At 37.1% G+C, this 17,919-nt stretch overlaps 1 protein-coding gene across 5 annotated transcripts in view; it reads left to right on the forward strand.

Annotated features, from left to right (window-relative positions):
* Positions 1 to 17,919, forward strand: part of CDK14 (cyclin dependent kinase 14) — a 302,744-nt gene that overhangs the window by 123,107 nt on the left and 161,718 nt on the right. For all 5 annotated transcript variants that reach the window (XM_073003160.2, XM_073003159.2, XM_073003158.2 and 2 more), the window contains 3 exons: positions 1,985 to 2,079; positions 5,985 to 6,064; positions 15,850 to 15,944. In XM_073003160.2, the coding sequence (XP_072859261.1) occupies positions 1,985 to 2,079; positions 5,985 to 6,064; positions 15,850 to 15,944 (270 nt within the window). The remainder of the gene's footprint in view (positions 1 to 1,984; positions 2,080 to 5,984; positions 6,065 to 15,849; positions 15,945 to 17,919) is intronic.

Here is a 17,919-nt window from a genome sequence, read left to right on the forward strand (position 1 = left end):
TGCATAACGAGCGATTCGTTTAACTACGAATCCGCATAGCGATGTGCTTTTTGCGATCGCAAAAGCGATTGCATTGCGATGTTTCTAATGGTAAAACATTGCTTTGTTATGATCGGTAAGCGCTTCGCTTACCGATTTTTGCATAGCGATTTTTAACAGCTGATCGTTGATTCCAAAATGGCCACCGGGTAAAGATAATGGCCGCCCGCTGTGTTTTTGCACCCTTTCCTCGCTTACCGGGCAGCGAAAATGGCGGCCGCATGGAGGATTTCTGCATAACGGTGAGTTTTTTGCCCATAGGAACGCATTAAACATGTTTTAATATGTTCCTTTGGGCTTTTTTTGCCCCGCATAGCGACGAATCCACATAGCAACGATTATTTCGGAATGGATTATCATCGCTATGCGGGACACCACTATATTTTGATTTTGATTTGCCTTTGAAAGTTTAAATAGATTACATACAAACTTACCTAAGAAATCCAACCATCTCCTTTATCCTTATAAAGAAATTTGAAAGGGATAATTTGGAATGGTAACTTGTAACATCATTTGAATAATTAGCAAACGATGTTTATAATGTACAAAGAAAGCCACCCTTAATGCAGAATGAGGAAAGAGTCACAATTTGGTGAAATAAGTTGTGTTAGATCTCTGTATTTTATAATCTTTTCAACTTGGTGAAAAACAAGCAAGAAAGTAGGTCACCAGCTCTCAAAAATACAAGTGCAAAAGGTCAATGAACTCTACCCAGCCACAAGGACTGGGGATCACTACACACAAAAGACCAGCTAATGACACCCATCAACCACAGTAACAGATAATCTCTCCTTCTTATCACAACAATACACCCACAACAAGACACACTAATCACCCATCTACAAAGAGCCCGAAAAACCCACAACAATCAAAGTCACCCTAATTTGTCGAAATAGTAGATAGTCACCTGATATCTTCATCTTTGAACTTCTATCAACCCTTCCCTTTAGGTTAACTGTACATGTGAGAAATTTGGTAATTTGAGTCAGGAGTGGAATTCAGTGTGCTTACCTTGCCTAGTCATTATTCTACAGACTCATTATATTATCTTTTATACGTATTGTTTTCCATTAATCAGATACATTTATTTTAATTAATCAAAATATTGCATACATACATGCAGAGCCACATTAAACATTTTACAGCAAGTTTCAGGGAACCACAGGTTGTGGTCATATTTTTGCTCCTCTATTGAACCAGGTGCTTAATGCAGAATGAGGAAAGAGTCACAATTTGGTGAAGTAAGTTGTGTTAGATCTCTGTATTTCATAATCTTTTCATCTTGATGAAAAACAAGCAAGAAAGTAGGTCACTAGTTAGAGGAGAATGTTGTATGATCTGTTGGGGGGGTATCTACATTCTTACTTAATTAGTACAGCATAGATTAATTAAAATATATATATAAAAATAAACCAAAAGTTATTTAGAAAGTGCTTGTAATGCTTGGGGGAGTATTATGTTTAAAACTTTAAAATAAAAATTTAGCGTTGTTTTCTTGACTTTAAAAAGTAAATTTATTCTTCCTTCTCTGAGAACAAGTTAACTGTTTTTGTAAGCATATTTGAGTGCATTGTCTAACATATTGAGCATGCTCAGTTTTGTGTCTGCTAAATATGTTTTTTAATGCAGCTGTTAAGTATTCACATCTGCACATAAACTCTGCAGCAAATTCAGATTACATTCTTCTGCAACGTAAACCTTTCTGATGTTTCCAGTGTTATAGGAATACTGTTGAAATAGGCAGTGACCATCTGGAATGCTGAGTGATGTTTAGGCAGACATCATTAACCATTGCCCTTGGTAGACGACAATATTAAGCATTAAATATCTGAAGTATAATCTCATTAGTTTTGGTAATAACATTTGGTCTTCATGCTTGAATGAATGCTGTTAATGTCAGTACATGAATAGTAAAAGAACATGTCCTTTTTTCCCTTCTTTTTAGCCAACAAGTCCCAAGTTTGGGAAAGCAGACTCTTATGAAAAACTGGAAAAACTAGGTGAAGGTTCATATGCCACAGTATACAAAGGCAAAAGCAAGTAAGTATATTAGTGTAATAGTAACATATTTAATGAAAGTATTGAAATGCTGGACGACAATTTCATAACTTATTCCTAAATTGACACGATGTCCAGTGCAAGTAAATCACCATGTTAAAAAGGTTCAACTAAACTGCCTTAAATATGAAATCAGTGATACTTAGCATAATTTTTCAAAAGGAATCCATTCATTGATACTAAGTCAATCCAAGGTCCATACTCTGTAATTTGAGATATCAGTCTCCTTCAATTAAATTTGGTGGCTTTTGAAGTTAGCACATGATAGGAAGAGTGTTGTGTTTTCTCCGAATATAAAATATGCCACTGATATTTAGCTTACCATTTTGTATACTTTCTACAGGCAAATAAAACAAAATTCTACAAATATCTCCCTCTTACCTATCTATTATTTTGTATTATGTTATAGTGTATAAGCCAAGCAGAGCGTTCGTGTTGTTGAAAAGCTTGATTTCAGATGGAAAAAGTGTGATTCATGAGTAGAAATAAGATTCTGACTTGTGTAGTCCAGTAAAGTGATCCAGTTAAAGTATTAACCATACCACAAGTCCAAACATATGATGCAAGGAAGCTTCTGTGTCCTTTTATAATTAAAAAGATAACAAAGCTTTTCCTCTTTGACATTTTGACATTGGTGTAGAGATAGTCTGTTGTCTTCTATTTTAGCATCTTTTCCCCTCATTTAATTATGAGGTCTAATTTTGTTTTAACCAGGTATCACACTGCAACAAGGTACAAATTCATAAGAGAAATGATTATTTTGTCTTCCATAGCTACTTTAAATTAGTGAAAATTGGCACTTTGAGTAAATTGAATGTTGGCTCCCAGGGTAAATTAAACCTCCTTCCAGTCTGAAATTTAAGTTGAGAATAGCAGCCCTCAGACAAGTCTACTTTTTGTGAAAGTAGCCCATGATACAAGCCAACTGAAAAATGCCTCAGGTGAGTGTTTTTAGCCATCTTTTGAATTAGGGTAGCCATCTTGTAATTCCACATGATAACTTTACAAAATAATTCCTCCAAATCTTAGGAAATTTGAAGAGAGTTACTCCTGTATATGCACATCTCTTCAGTGCCAAGCCTCCCAGTTTCTAAAATATAGAATAAATATTTATCTTCCGAATAAATAGAAGGGAGACAACTTGAGAGAGAGAGTGTGTGTGTGGAGTAGTAGCTATGAATAATCATAGCTTTGCAGCCTTATTCAGACATTCAGTAGAACTCTCTGCAGGAGTGGACTACACCCTTCACCTTTTGCACGTGAAGAGCTAAATTTGAAGAGGAATGGGTTCTGTACCTGTGGAAGCTCCTCTTTTGATTTTAATACAGTGGTACCCCGCTAGACGCTTACCCCGCATGATGACAAAATCACTTGATGATGACTTTCTTTGTGATTGCTATAACAATCGCAGAATGATGTTTCCTATAGGGGATTTTCGTTTAACGAAGATTAGGTCCGTGCTTCGCGAACCGATTGTTTGCAAGATGATGATTTAAAACAGCTGATCAGTGGTTTGCAAAATGGCTCCCCACTGTTTTCCAGACCGATTTTCACAAGACAGCGATCACAAAATGGCCGCCCTATGGAGGATCTTCGCAGGACAATCAGGAATTTTCCCCATTGGAATGCATTAACTGGTTTTCAATGCATTCCAATGGGATTTTTTTCACATGACAATGATTTCACTGTACAGCGATTTTAATGGAACAGATTATCGTCGTCATGCGGGGCACCACTGTACTTGAAAAGTCAGGATTCCTACCTGTGTGGGTATGCACCATACAGAAAGTCTTTTCCTTTTCAGATTTAGCTCTCCATACATGAGAGCTGGGAAGGCGATGGGGGTTTTGTACCTCCTTTGCTTGTAGTTTAAGAATTGTATTGATCACCTGAAGTAAAGTATTGAGTTACAGGACCAACTACTTGTCTTCAAGAGTGTGCAGTCCAAAATTGGGCATGGAGGAAAAACAAGATAGGGAGGGAAGGTGAGAATAAATGCCATTAGGGAAGGCTGTGCATTATTTTCTGTTGAACCATTTGGGTTCAGTCTTGCTAAGAAATAAGAACAGGGAGGTTATACCAAGAGTCGCTTTAAGAGTGGTTTCAGAGGTAGTGGAAGTGGTGTCTCTGGAATGTAATTTCAGGCTTCTAGAGAAGCTAGAGAGGAAAGGAGCATTTGTTTATAGGAACAGAAAAGGGGCAGATGCTAATGAAAGTAGTAGACAGGAAAATATGATGATACAAGGGCAAATAGATGAAGAAGGTAAGGTGCAGATGTTGAAACATTCCTTTTTTTTCCGCTATAATTTTCAGAATTCTCCAGCTGATGTGTCTGCTTCTCCAAGCTGTAGGCAGATGGTAAAAATGTAGAATTAGTGCTGAACTAGACAGAAAGTCAATATGAGTTGTTTATGTAGGGGCATTGAATGGCCTGAATTACAAGAGAGCCAGAATCTTGTGACAGAAATGTGGAGAGAAGAGCGATCCTCATCTTTAACAACAAGCAGGGTAGGGAAATAGTTGTAGTAATAGAGAGGCAAAAGATTTCCAAAAAAGTAGCCATTCGACTATTCATATTTAGTTTGTGTGAACTATATTAAGAGAATTAAGACAGGTAACGACAGTTTTTATTCTTCCCACATTCTTTATATGCTATTATTGGTCATGGATTTTCTTTTTTCTTTCTTTCTTGTCATTTAGTAACTTATGACTTAGGAGACCGAGATCAAATAAACTTATCTGGGTGGTACTGAAAAAAAAAAAGCCTGTAATCAGGATAGATGCATAGGGAGATTTAATAGGCCATGTAGCTAATTTTCAGCATATCAAATTTTTCTCTGTTGGCTGTAAGGGAATATTGTGATAGCCACATCTGTTCATTTCACAAGGCATGAAAGGATTTAGAATTGCATCAGTGGAAACAGCTGGAAAAGCAAAACTGCGTACAAATATTGCATTTAGCTGAACCAGGTTGTTTCTTCTGTCTGAAAACCTAATCAAACAGACACTACTTCTTTTTTTAAAAAAAAATAAAGTCTTTTAAAAATTCTTCTGTAATAAAGTAACAATTAGGCAAACTTTTATTTTCTAAATAGAAGGTCATAGTATAATAAATGTTTATTCCTCGAATGTTATGTAGTCATTTGAACCATGACTCTCCTGAATTAGAGAAAAATGATTTTTTAAAGAAATAATATGGAGAATCATGAAATTCAGCTGCTTCATAGGTTGGGGAAGCAACCTAAAATTATTTAGAATTCCTAGTATGTTATGATCACAAATTTGTCTTGCCTTCTTTTCCAGTTAATACTGTGTAATTACAGAATTAACTGTAAAAGGTAATGACTGTACATAAATCCACTGAGCACAAATCTTTTTTTCTTTGGAAGAGAAGCAGTACATAAAATGTAGCAGAATACACATGAGACATATGAACTGATCTTAGGCCTTTCCAATTATGAGAGGGAGACTGATCTCTAGTTAACAGCAAAAGAAATACTATAAAATAGGTGCATGGGATGTAATTTTAAAGTTGCTCATGAACACACTGTGACCTGCAATCCCATTGCTAGAAAATCAGGCTAAATCCAGCATTGTGCCGATGCAGTTCTACCCACATTCTTTGCTGCCCTGCCAACTATTGGATGGTTTTAGGCCTCTGGTGCAGAATCTCAAGGTTCAAAGTAGTTCCGATGGCAGATTGGTCTATTGGATCCTGCTTCCTTATTCAACAGTTTGAAGGGCATGTTTATTGAAAATAGGAAGTGCTTAAATCAAAATGTTTTCTATTATGTATTAGAGTAACTTTGCAGAAAGAATAGGCCATTGTTGAAATGCTGTGTGAACTCTACATTTGTGTATGTGGTGTGTCATTGTTTTTACTCCAGAGTGAACGGAAAACTTGTAGCACTGAAGGTGATAAGACTTCAAGAGGAGGAAGGAACTCCCTTTACAGCCATCAGAGAAGGTACAGTTGCTTCTTTATTTCCAGCTTCTTGTTGAGGCTGAAGAACCTTAAGTTTCTTAAATTATATGGTTATGTTCTCTTTATGTTGCTGCTATGGTGGGGGAGTTAACATGAAATAAAGCAAACCAGTTTTTCCTTTACATAACTTGCACCAGGTATACATGACAGTAGGTGTGCAATTGTGGAGGTGTAAAAAATGACAGGGGGAGTTCACATTGAGGCTATTCTGTGAACTGCTTGCTACCAAGTGGTACCCAAATCCAGTGTAAGTTTTAACTTGGTTGCAATCTATCATTAATCAAAGGATATTGTGATGATTGACACTGAAATATGTTAAGAAGTCCAGACATATTAACATGACTCTGCTCTTTCATTACTGTTAATGGTTAGCTGCTTGGTCAGTCTCCTATATTTTGGTTCCAAAACTTGATCTCAGCAGGTTTAAAAGAGATTGCTTACTTGCTTTATGTTCAGGAACAAGCCATTTTTCTGTTCTGCTTGAAGAAATCTTCTGTGTAATTCTACCACTGTCATAATTTAGTTTAATAAAAGAAACATGTATTATGGCAGTATATTTTGGTAAAACTTTTATAGCAACTTATAATACATAAGAAATCAATTACAATAAAATTAAATATTGGCCTTAGATATCATTGTTAGCCGTAATAAAAATCAATAACTATGACATTTTCCATTGTAAACCTTTTTTTATTCAGAGTGATGCATAGTACAGGGATTTGTCATGAGGTACTGGATATTTTATGTATATCCATGTTCAGTACCTAGTGTGCAGTGTAGTGGATACAGTGATGGACCAGGGGCTCAGGAAGCCTGGATCTGAATCCCCACCCAGCCATTGAAATCACTGAGGAAGTGGAACTGGTAAAACCATTTCTTAAATATCTCACTTACCTTGAAAGCCCTATTAAGGTTGATATAAGTCTGTTTCAACTTGACAGCACATAACTAATTGATTAACTAGTACAGTGCCTATCGTGGTTCAGCTGTGCTACCGGACCATGTTTTGTGTTACACAAATAAATTCATGTTGTCACTAAGTTTTTCTTTAGTGCATTGGTTCCCAACCTTGGGTCACCCAATGTTCTTCGACTGCAAGTCCCAGAAATCCTGGCCAGCACAGCTAGTGGTGAAAGTCTGTGGGGTTTTTTTGTGTTTTTTTTTGCCCAAGAACATCTGGGTATCCAAGATTGGGAACCATTACTCTAATAGAAGATTTGTGGCAAACCCATTAGTAATTGCTATTTACATGAGGATTACAAATCATTGGACTGAGCTAGACTTACAGCTGATGGTGGTCTGCCTCAGCTCTATGTAAAGCAGATGGAAAGGGTATTGTCTATGGCAGGACCCAAACCCATAGCTTCATAGGCAGACTATCTTAGAGACAGTCAACTTCCGTAAAACTCTTGTGTGTTATGCTTCTTCTTTTGAAACCCTGATTGGTGTGGCCTCCAAATTGAGAGGCGAGGTAACTGACCATGGCAGTCAGGTTCTCTTCTGTATTGCCTCCCAGACCTTGGAATGCCGCTCCACTTCAAACAGATGGAACTATCTTAGCAGCCGGGTACCAGTTTAATGCATTCTTTGAAAGAGTTTCCTGCACTTTGAAAAAAATGAGTAGTCTCCTTCCCTTAATGAATTAAGCTAGCTTCAATAATTCTGTGGCTGTTATTTTATTCTTTTGAGCTGTTTGTAAAGAATGATTGTTAGCAGGAAAGCAAGACAGAATTTTGCAGTGCCCTCTCCAAGCTATATTGACTCCTGGCATTAGAGCCGAACTAGGTGAAAATGTAGATAGGTGATGGACTCCAGGGAGTAAACCTGTGGAGGGGTCCAGTATCAATCACTGAGCTCTTAAATGTACTCTTCCCACTTTATATGTAGTTGGAAAAGACTAGAATTTGAAAGATAAGTGCAGTCCATGTATAATTACGGCCTCAAAATACCTTTTCTGCTCCTGGCCAGCTTTTTAAAATACTCTTAATTTCCTATTTATTTATTTAATATATTTTTCCCCACCTTTCTCCTAAAAAAGAACTTAAGGTCTCTTACCTCATATTAAAAGCTAAAAACAGCAAAAATTACAAATATTAAAGAAAAATGAATACCACTATATTAAAAATGTTAATTAAAAGCATTGCTAGCTAGTAGCAAACATGGAAGCAACAAAATATAAACCATCCCATTTATTGTCTCCTAGTTCTCAACAAATTGTTTTTTTTTTTGTCTTCTACTGTTGTGAACAAATTGCTTTTATTTATTTTATTTTTTTGTTAAACCAATTTAACTGAAATGGAACAATCCATAAAGAGTTGCACTTTGACCCCAATGTAATCAATGCTGGTTAAGTTCCCCATGCTCTCTGCCTTCCTCGTGATGCATAAGAAGCTTTTCTAAGTCCTGCTACTTTTTCTCCCAAGTGACCTTTCAAGGCAATGACAAATCTTAAGTTATTGCAGTATAAGAGCAACGCTGTCCTTTTGACCTAGTGAAAGGGAAAGCCATATTATTAAGCAACCATGTTCAAATCCACAGATGAAAAAGTATTAATGCACAACATCAAATGTATTGACAACTAGCATTGTTTTGACCATTGTGTTGATCTTCTGATCAGGAGAGCCTCTGTTTTGTTTGTATTAAAGGTCAGTTTATTAGGCCCCATCTGATCATAACTGCCTCCAGGCACAAGTTCACATCCTCAGCAGCTTTCTTGTTACAAAATCATAGAATAATTGAGTTGAAAGGGGCCTATAAGGCGATTGAGCCTAACTCACTGCTCAATGCAGGAATCCAGATCAAAGCAGATCTGAGAAATGATTGTCCAGTTTTCTCTTGTATACCTACAGCATTGGAGCGCTCACCACTTTCCTGAGATAATTAGTTCCATTGTTGTACTGCTCTAACAGTTAAGAAGTTTTTCCATATATTGAGCCTAAATTTGGCTTCCTGTAACTTGAGCCCGTTGTTACGTGTCCTGCACTCTGGGATGTTCTGGAACAGATCTTGCCCCTCTTCTGTATGACTACTTTTCAAGTATTTGAAAATTCTGATACAAAAGAGATACAAAGGAGAAATAAAACTTTGTGATACCAAGAAGACATAAAGCCATTTGATATAAAGAAGAAATAAAACTATGTGTCATCTGCACATAGACAATGTCTTGCTTCATATTCCTGAGTAGTCTTTCCATGCAATTCTGTCTGGATGTTAAGTAACATAGGTGTAGAGTTTATATTGCATGGCAGGTACATCCATCAGGAATCTTTCAAGGAACAACCAGAACCTGAAGAACGGTACGTTCCAGGACCAACCAAAGCCAACAAAGTCACATTCCCTCTCCCTACCCCCTGGATAGACTTGCTAATTTTTCCTTGTGGATATAAGGAAAGTGTAAGGTATTATTCTAACCTATTATTTAGTAAATGGCTCTCATAGATAACTTTAATCACACATGCATTTGGTTTGTTGCTCTTTCAGCACATTCTTGATTATGGATCTGTCCCTCTTCTATAATTTTATTTTTTATTTCTTGCTAAGAGTGTCGAGTGCATTCTCTGCTAGTTCTGCTAGGGTAGCTGGAGAATCACCATAATTTCAACAGCATTCAGTAACTGCAAAATTACAGCAGTGAAAAATGTTCTGATTTTGAACATTTTCTTTAGCATCCAGTTAATGGGGGGAAATACATATATATAAAATGTTGATAAATATCACCTTTATGTTATACTGATTTGCCATGTAAGATACTCTTCAATATTAAGTGCTGTGTTAGGTTAAAAGAACTCAAAGCTAGATTAGATCAGATAAAATCAGGAAATGCTGAGTATGCAGGAAGAATAGAGTGGGCTTAAGGCTGCTAAATCCTTGTATCCTGTGGGAATTCTTCCTGAATTCTTATACTGATGTGCAAGGATGAGATCCATTTACTTGAAAACATAAGCCAATAAGAAATGCCTCTTATTATGCTATAAATCCTGCCAGATATCTTTCTTCTTCTTTTGTCTTGGTTTGATATAAATAATCTTCTTTATATGTAAATTACCATTGACATGTCCTGCAATATTTGTATGGCTGAAAAGCTTACATGGCAGTTTCGTATTTTAAAATACTGTCTAGATTTCATTGATGCATCAAGTAAGGCATATTGTCAAGATTTCTTCATTCCATTAAAAAACAGGGTAAAGGGCCTCACAGCTGCTTTTGTTTGAAAGAATAAATTATCCTTTTGAATTGGATATTGGTGATCATTATTTTATGGCTTCAATGGGAAAGGGCAACAGTTATGTAAGCATAGTTGACAGGATTGTCTCATAGCAATTGTTACCACCACATGTGTATGTATGTTTATATGAGGTGTGAATCCTCTGTAATTAGTATGCTCAATACTTAGAATCTGAGCTTCTTCCTTTTGTTATATCTGCTTTATTCATTCATATCCTTTAGCCAGTTTCTAGTTGTTGAAATAGTATAACATTGGAACATGCAAGAACGTCTCATAGTTAACAAACATGCAGCTTGTTTCCAGACAAACAATAAGGGCATTTGTCCTAATTTTAGATGCTTGCATCATATGCTAGGATGCTTGCTCAAAACTCTTTGGGGATTTAAATTAAAATTGAGCCATCTGTTTATCTTTACATTTGCTGTAAGGACAAAAAAGACATGTCAAATTAGCATTATATAACAAGTATGCTAATAAAATGCTAGGTGTGCCTTGTTGAACTTTGTGAAAAATAATTTATCTGTGTGAGAGTATTCTCTAACATAGGTTTGCTCTGCTTATTAATGTGGTTTCTCTACTGCTTCTAGTTTGTTTCTCTCTTGATTTTCTAAACATTCAAGGTGAGGCAAAAGATTTATTTCTAGTTGTTACTAGCAACAGCTGCCAAAGCTGATACACAGGTCTGCTAAAAAGCAGCTCATTTGATGTCTTCAGCATCAAACGTCTTTCCATCCTAGATGAGATGGATGACTTCCTATGATCTTACGGGGTGTGAAGAATGATATGGAAGGAGGTGATTACCGAAGAAATTACTGATACTTTGGATTGTGCCCACAAACAGACTGATAACCAGCACAGCTGTGGTGGCTTTCCTGTAACAAGATGTCATGGGAAGATATTCACCAATATCTTTGCAGTGACATTCCTAATCATCAGAAGCAGCTTTGGAGCAGAGATCTTCTTGGGAGTTTGGCCTAGGATAGCTTTTTACAGCAGCATCTAAAAAAATACAACTGCTTGCTCAGTGGTGAGGAATGGGAGTATTCTGCCAGAACAAGTTCGAGGCAATAGTTTTTACCTAGCTTATTACTGCCTTTAAACACAGATTCAGAAGAAAAATAACATGGTTGATACTGGAAGAGGAGAAGAGGTGCATGTTATCTGTGTATTGGTATCAATTTGTACTACATCCCCAAATAACATACCCTACCTGTTAAGTAATGTTGAGAGTAAGAAGAAGCTCTGCAAGAAACCACAAGATAGATGTGCTATAACTGGTGCTCTCTCTAAGTGTTTTGGGTTACATCCATTATCATCCTTAGCTACCATGGCCAGCAGTTAAATGTAGAGAAGGTGCTATAAGCCAGTGGCCAATAAATAAATAAATAAAATAAGAGTTTCTACATCCTAACCTTAAAGGAGAATCATAGCTGCTGCAGAATAGTGATTCCTGTTGATACTCACTACATAATCCACAAAGATATCATGTGTCTTACAGTTCTGAGAGATCCAGAAGAACTCACAGGGATGCCCTCCCCACTCCCAATCCAGTTGCTAGCAAATGTTATTTAGCGAGACAGCCAAAGCAGTGCCTAAATGAAGCTTCTAGTCAAGACTGAGAAGGGTCTAAACAATCACAGCCATAGCCACCACCACCACCTTTGAACTGCAGAGCTGGAAGGGTCCCTATTTATCATCAAGTCCAGCCCCTCAACTTTGGCTCCGCAGCCAGAGACCTAAGCCCCTGAGCTATCCAGCCTAACTGAAATGCTGTTATATGCTCAAAATAAAACTATATTCAAGAGTGGCAAATGTGAGACTGATGCAGTCCAGGGACTGCTTTTTCAACTGAGAGCTCATAATACAGTGGTGCCTTGACTTACGAATGCCCCTACTTACAAGCATTTCGAGTTACGACCAGCTGCAAAATTTGCTTCTACTTGTGACCGGAGCTTCCACTTACGAACAGAAAAAGGCGGGGGAAAGGGAAGGAAATTCAAATTTCTAACTGTAGGTGGTGACGAGGCTGCTTCTTTGTAGCTCTTTCACCCCAGCAGTTACAGATCATCGGAGGCTTTGGAGGCTTGGGACTGCCGCCTCCTGCTTCTGAGTGTGTGTGTGTTTGCAGGGAGGCTTCGGGCTGTCTTGTAAGGTAAGGTGCTGTTTACTGCTTTTAAAAAACTTTTCCAGGTATTTTTGCAACATGATTTTGAGCTGGGGGATTATGTTTCTGTGCTGTGATGGGTCTTAGGTTTGTTTGTTTTTTGATTCTCCCCCATTTCTAATGGGTCTTCGGGGGTTTGTTTGCTTTTTAAATTTTTTCCCCTGTTTCTGATGGGTCTTGGGGGGGTTTCCTTGCTTTTTGGATCCCCCCCATTTCCGATGGGTCTTAGGGGGTTTGTTTGCTTTTTAGTCCCCCCCCCCATTTCTGATTTTGCACAATATGCTTGATTGCTTTTTGCTTTCTCTTGTTTGCATTCGCAATAGCTCTTGCACGGTTGATTGCTTCTCCCCTCCCCTTTGGGCGGAAGGGATTTCCAACCGGTCTTGCAGTGGGGTGTTGTTGTTGTTGTTGTTTTGGTGATTTTTTTCTTCAGCCAGAACGGATAAATTGCATTTCAATGCAGTCCAATGGGAAATGGTTCTTCAACTTACGACCATTTTGACTTATACTCATCTTCCTGAACCAATTAATTTTGTAAGTTTAGGCACCGCTATAGCTGTCTTAATGGTGGAATAAACTGTTTCTTTCTCCAAGGAGGCAAACAGTCTCCTTTACAAATTTACTGAGTTTTTCTGCTCTTTTTAGTCTCCCAGGCCAGGATCTGTCATTTACTGGGCTGGTTTCACCCCAATCAAGGGCCTTATCTTCATTGACATGTTAAATAAATTGGAACATACCCATCACAACTGCAATGCTAAAGGCACACCTGTATGGTCTGCTGTTGCTGTGACATCTAAATTGCAGTGCATTCATGTAAACATATTTGAACAACAGTATGTAGCAAAATCATCTTGGTGGGTTGGCAGGACCTCATTCTCAGTTTTTGATAATCCTTGATAAAACAGACTTCTTACTATTCTAAACAGCTGTGCTGTTTTCTGGGTCTTTTGAGAATTGCATTCATGCATTTCCAAAAAAGATCAACACAGTTAGACTTCTACTCCTCCAAGTCAGAAGTTAAAGCTAAAGCCACAGGAGGGCAAACTATTAGTGGACCACTGATGTTTATTTTGGTAAGATCAGAATAAATTCAGGTTTGAAAGAATGGGGTAGAACTGATGTTGAAATTGTGTGATGTAAAAATTAGTTTGTGTAATCATCACAATGACATCTAGTACCATGGCTAAGAACTGGGAGGTATTCAAGTGAAATGTCTTAGCACTTAGTGTGGCCTTAGGCAAGTCTGAGATTATCCCTTTTGTTTGAATAGCTCCTCCCATCTTTTGCAATATGGTTACAACAAATACTGACTTTCCTTACAGTCCGGCTGTAAGAAACAAAAATTGTCTGTAATGTATAATATATACTGTGAAATGTCTTGAGCGGCCTGAAGTACTGTACTGTATAAATATTAAACTTGCATTTTTATTTTGTGTTTCTTTTTATAGTCGTAAATTTTATATTCAAATGTTTCACTGTTTGTTCAGGTTGAGAAGATTTGGGGGCTAGTTCCAACTCTGCCTACGGTGTAGCAGGAGAGGCTTGGGAAAAGAGGGAGATTCTAGATGGCTATGGTGTTGATGACTGATAATAAAAGAAGGAGATAGAGAGAGCAAGCAGACAGTCCTTGGAGTGTGGTGAGGTCAATGTGCTATTTAAGCTTTAATGACCCATTAGAGGTTTTGGAGAGAAAGTAATGATCACCAAGAGGAGTTATGGGCTGAGCTGTTACTTCAACAGTGAAGAATGGAAAACTCATAAATACTACAAAGCCCTGCAGTTTTCTTGTGGGTTACATATGTTCTGTTTAGCTTTGTGTGAATGTGTGTGCAAAGAACAACACAAACACACACATTCAAAAATATACCCAAAGCAGTAAAATACAACAATTCTTTAAACCACACCAACAGAGAAAGCTTACCTGAAGAGAAAGGTCTTTGCCTGCTTGTAGAAGGACAACAAAGATGGAGCCAGCCTGGCTCAGCTTGTGTGTACATACTTACATTCAGATGATTATTATAAACAAGTTCCCAGCTGCTCAACAGTTTATAACAACGCTGAGAAGGAATTAAAGGTGGTGATGTGAGAGCTGTCCTTTGGGGAGGAGTGGGGGTAAATTTTCCCCATCGTGAGATGCAGGTAATCAGGTGTAGGACTGCCTTCATAGCTAAGATAAGAAAGCACCACAAAGTCATTATTGTCCTTTTTCTTTCTTTTTCTCTTCTCACCAACTCCATTCCTTTCATATATAAGCACTACTTTTTCTGTCTTGTCTTGGAAACTATTAGAAAGATAGAACTGAAAAACATTACAGAGATGTCTCAAATGAATACCTCCACTAGAATCAAGAAAACAGACAAAGCAAGTGAAAGGGGAAAACACCTAAGAATGTGATTACTTGGTTATGATAATACAGTTTCAAATTATTGTCTTTATATTGCCATATTGGTGGATGCTAACCCTTTTCTGATGTATGCATCATGTGACAAGTTACCACTGACATTTTGGCATCTGTAGCAACACATGAATTGTCATGTCATATTGGTTAAATACGCCATATCTTAGGAATATTAAATATGCACATTAAATATATATTAGACTGTGAGCATTAAATATAGATTACACGGGAATACAAATATGGGCACAACATTTTCCAAGTTCAATAAGAAAAGGGTTTGCCATTATTAACAGACCTATAATTTTTATATGAACTGACTGCTTTGGATACTTCAGGATTAAAATATAGAACGATATATTTGTACTTTAAAATGTCAGTGTTGCCAACTAACATCATCACATCTGTAAAGTTAATGGGAATCTCATAAGTCCTGAATGCGTTACAGTAGAAATGTTTGTAATTCTTTGAAACACTTTCTTCATATAGAAGAAGAAATCTAGAAAAAATGGAATATACTCTGATTTAGCAGTCTCTTGGTGACTGGCCTTAGTTTGAGGGGTTGGTGAAATGCACTGAATTTTATCTCTGTTGGAGGTTGTGTTTGGGAAGAAGAGAGCAGTGAAGGTAGAGGTTTTATGTGGGAAGAAGAGTATAGGGATTAAAGTTTCAAAGTGGGTCTTGGGAAATCTAGATTTCTTTCGGAGGTAAGCCATGCAACTCATTGGATGGCTTTGAGGCAATAACTCTGAGCCTGACTTACCCAATGTAGTTAGAAGGAAGAAAGCCATACGTAATGCCTTGAGCTCATTGGAACATGAGATATAAAGGCAAATAATAAATAAGTGAAACAATGTTAACATAGATTCTGGGATAGTCCAACCTTCAGAACAGCTGCAAAACGTTGCTATACTTTAAACCTCTTCCAGCATAAATTTGCTAATCCATGGCATTTTAAAATAAATGGTACTTTTGTCTTTCAGCTTCTCTCTTGAAAGGTCTAAAACATGCCAATATTGTGCTGCTTCATGATATCATCCACACAAAGGAGACGCTGACACTGGTATTTGAGTTTGTGGTAAGTTGAAGCGTATATTATGTATGCATGATCTAAAACAGGGTCCCTGGAAATGGAATTGCTGCCATTAAGTAAAAGAGACCTGGATAATTCCCATAATAGTTCCTTGCTGCCCATGGGGACAAAATGATCTCTAATCTAGTACGCTGAATCTGGAAACCTATATAGTTAGTGTAGTATAGTTAGTGATTGTCTCAGGCCATACCAGCAAAGGCTAGGATAAGAGACTGGGCATTTTCTCAGTTTCTCTTGTTTTATAGAAATTGAGGCTCCAAGACATTTTGACACCCTGTTAGGAGCCTCTGTGCTTTACACCTAAATTTACTCTCTTCCACTACCACTACCATGTATTTTGACCGTTATTTAACATGAACTTTAGCTTCTACTACATCACTTTGTTTAATTTTGCTCTTATTTTGCTTTGTGTTTTGATTGTATGCCTTAAATATAGATTACACAGCAAAATAAAGTATTTTAGCCACAGTCTTTTAGAGCTTCAATGGATCTCTTGTGAGCTGCTGCCTTGGGAGCATCATGAGAGGTTGAAAGATTGGATATAAATATTTTAAAATAAAATGAGTGAACTTCCAATTTAAGTTCTTGCCTGCTAGTCATAAGTGAGGAAAAATTGCATACAAGCAGGTAATTGGCAGGAGAATGTAGTGCTCTGTCTCTTTTGCCCATCTCAGAAACCACAAGGGCTCTGAGAGGTAGAAAGCTTTTTTCTCTGTATTCAATGTATAAACACTGCAGAATGCTACAAGAATAATGGAGCATGCCATCCCTCCATGGCTAGGTGACAGGAGGCTAATTTAGGTGGACGGGCTACTAATTTTTGTGTGCATAGGTACCTAGCTATAAAGCAATAGTCTTACAGTACTAGACCCTGGTGTAATGTAAAATGGATTCTTCAGGACTTCTTATTAACTGTGAGGATTACAACCTTGTGTATTTGAATTCCAAAGACTTAATTGTAAGGCTTACAGAAGGGTGGGAAGCAACAACATTTAGGTTTAAAAATCTTACTAAATGTCCTGTGTTGCCCCTGGCAGTTTGTGTTTTAATAAATAGTGTCAGAAAAAAAGTCTGGTGAATGTTAATTTTGTACTCTGTGGCCTCTTTTTCATGACTTGCATTCTAGCTATTAATTAAAACTTCTCACCATATAGAGTGTAATGATCTAATTTTGTTCAGAGAATTGCTTCGTGAAGTCTTGGGGTTGAACTCCTAATTAATTATCCTACATTTCCCTAAGACAAACGTGTAGTATTGGTATGGAAGGTCTGCAGCATTGTACAGTATTGTACGGTGCAGAATCATAAATAAACCTCTAATTTCTGCAGATGGCATTGGGAATATCACAATTCATATGAAGCAAAAGAATCTCACATAAGATGTGTGTTTAAATAATATATATTTTATATTATTAGAGCAAATAAGTTGATAGATGAATAAATGCACATTTTTTTCTTATATGAAACATAATTGAGTGTTACTCTTACAAAGTATTTTTGGGGTAGTTGTGCCCCCTTTGTATTGTGACCTATTTTTCACATTGAACTTTGGTTGCAAGACGACTGGCGGTCCATATTTTACACTGGAGATTATGATATAGCTAAAAAAATATTGTAACATTCTAGAAAAGTAATTGAAAAATCTGCTGTCATTTAACTTCAGACGCAGTAACCACGAACATCTCTTATCTCTTAATCATTTGTAGCAGAAAATAATTTTTCCCTAACTATTCCACCAATATGTCAATTACAACATAGTATTGTATCTACAGTATATTATACAGGTAAAATAATTATATCTGGAGTTAAATATAAATCTAAAGCCGCTTTCCAACATTCATCTTTTTTTCAAGATGTACTGGTGAGGAAGTGAGCCCTTTTTTAATCTCTAGAGGTTAACCAGTTAATGGCATTACACCAGCTGGATGTAATGGCAAACCATGGTTGGACAATATAAGGGT

The sequence above is a fragment of the Pogona vitticeps genome, chromosome 6, assembly GCF_051106095.1.
Source record: "Pogona vitticeps strain Pit_001003342236 chromosome 6, PviZW2.1, whole genome shotgun sequence".
Taxonomy (NCBI): Eukaryota; Metazoa; Chordata; class Lepidosauria; order Squamata; family Agamidae; genus Pogona; species Pogona vitticeps.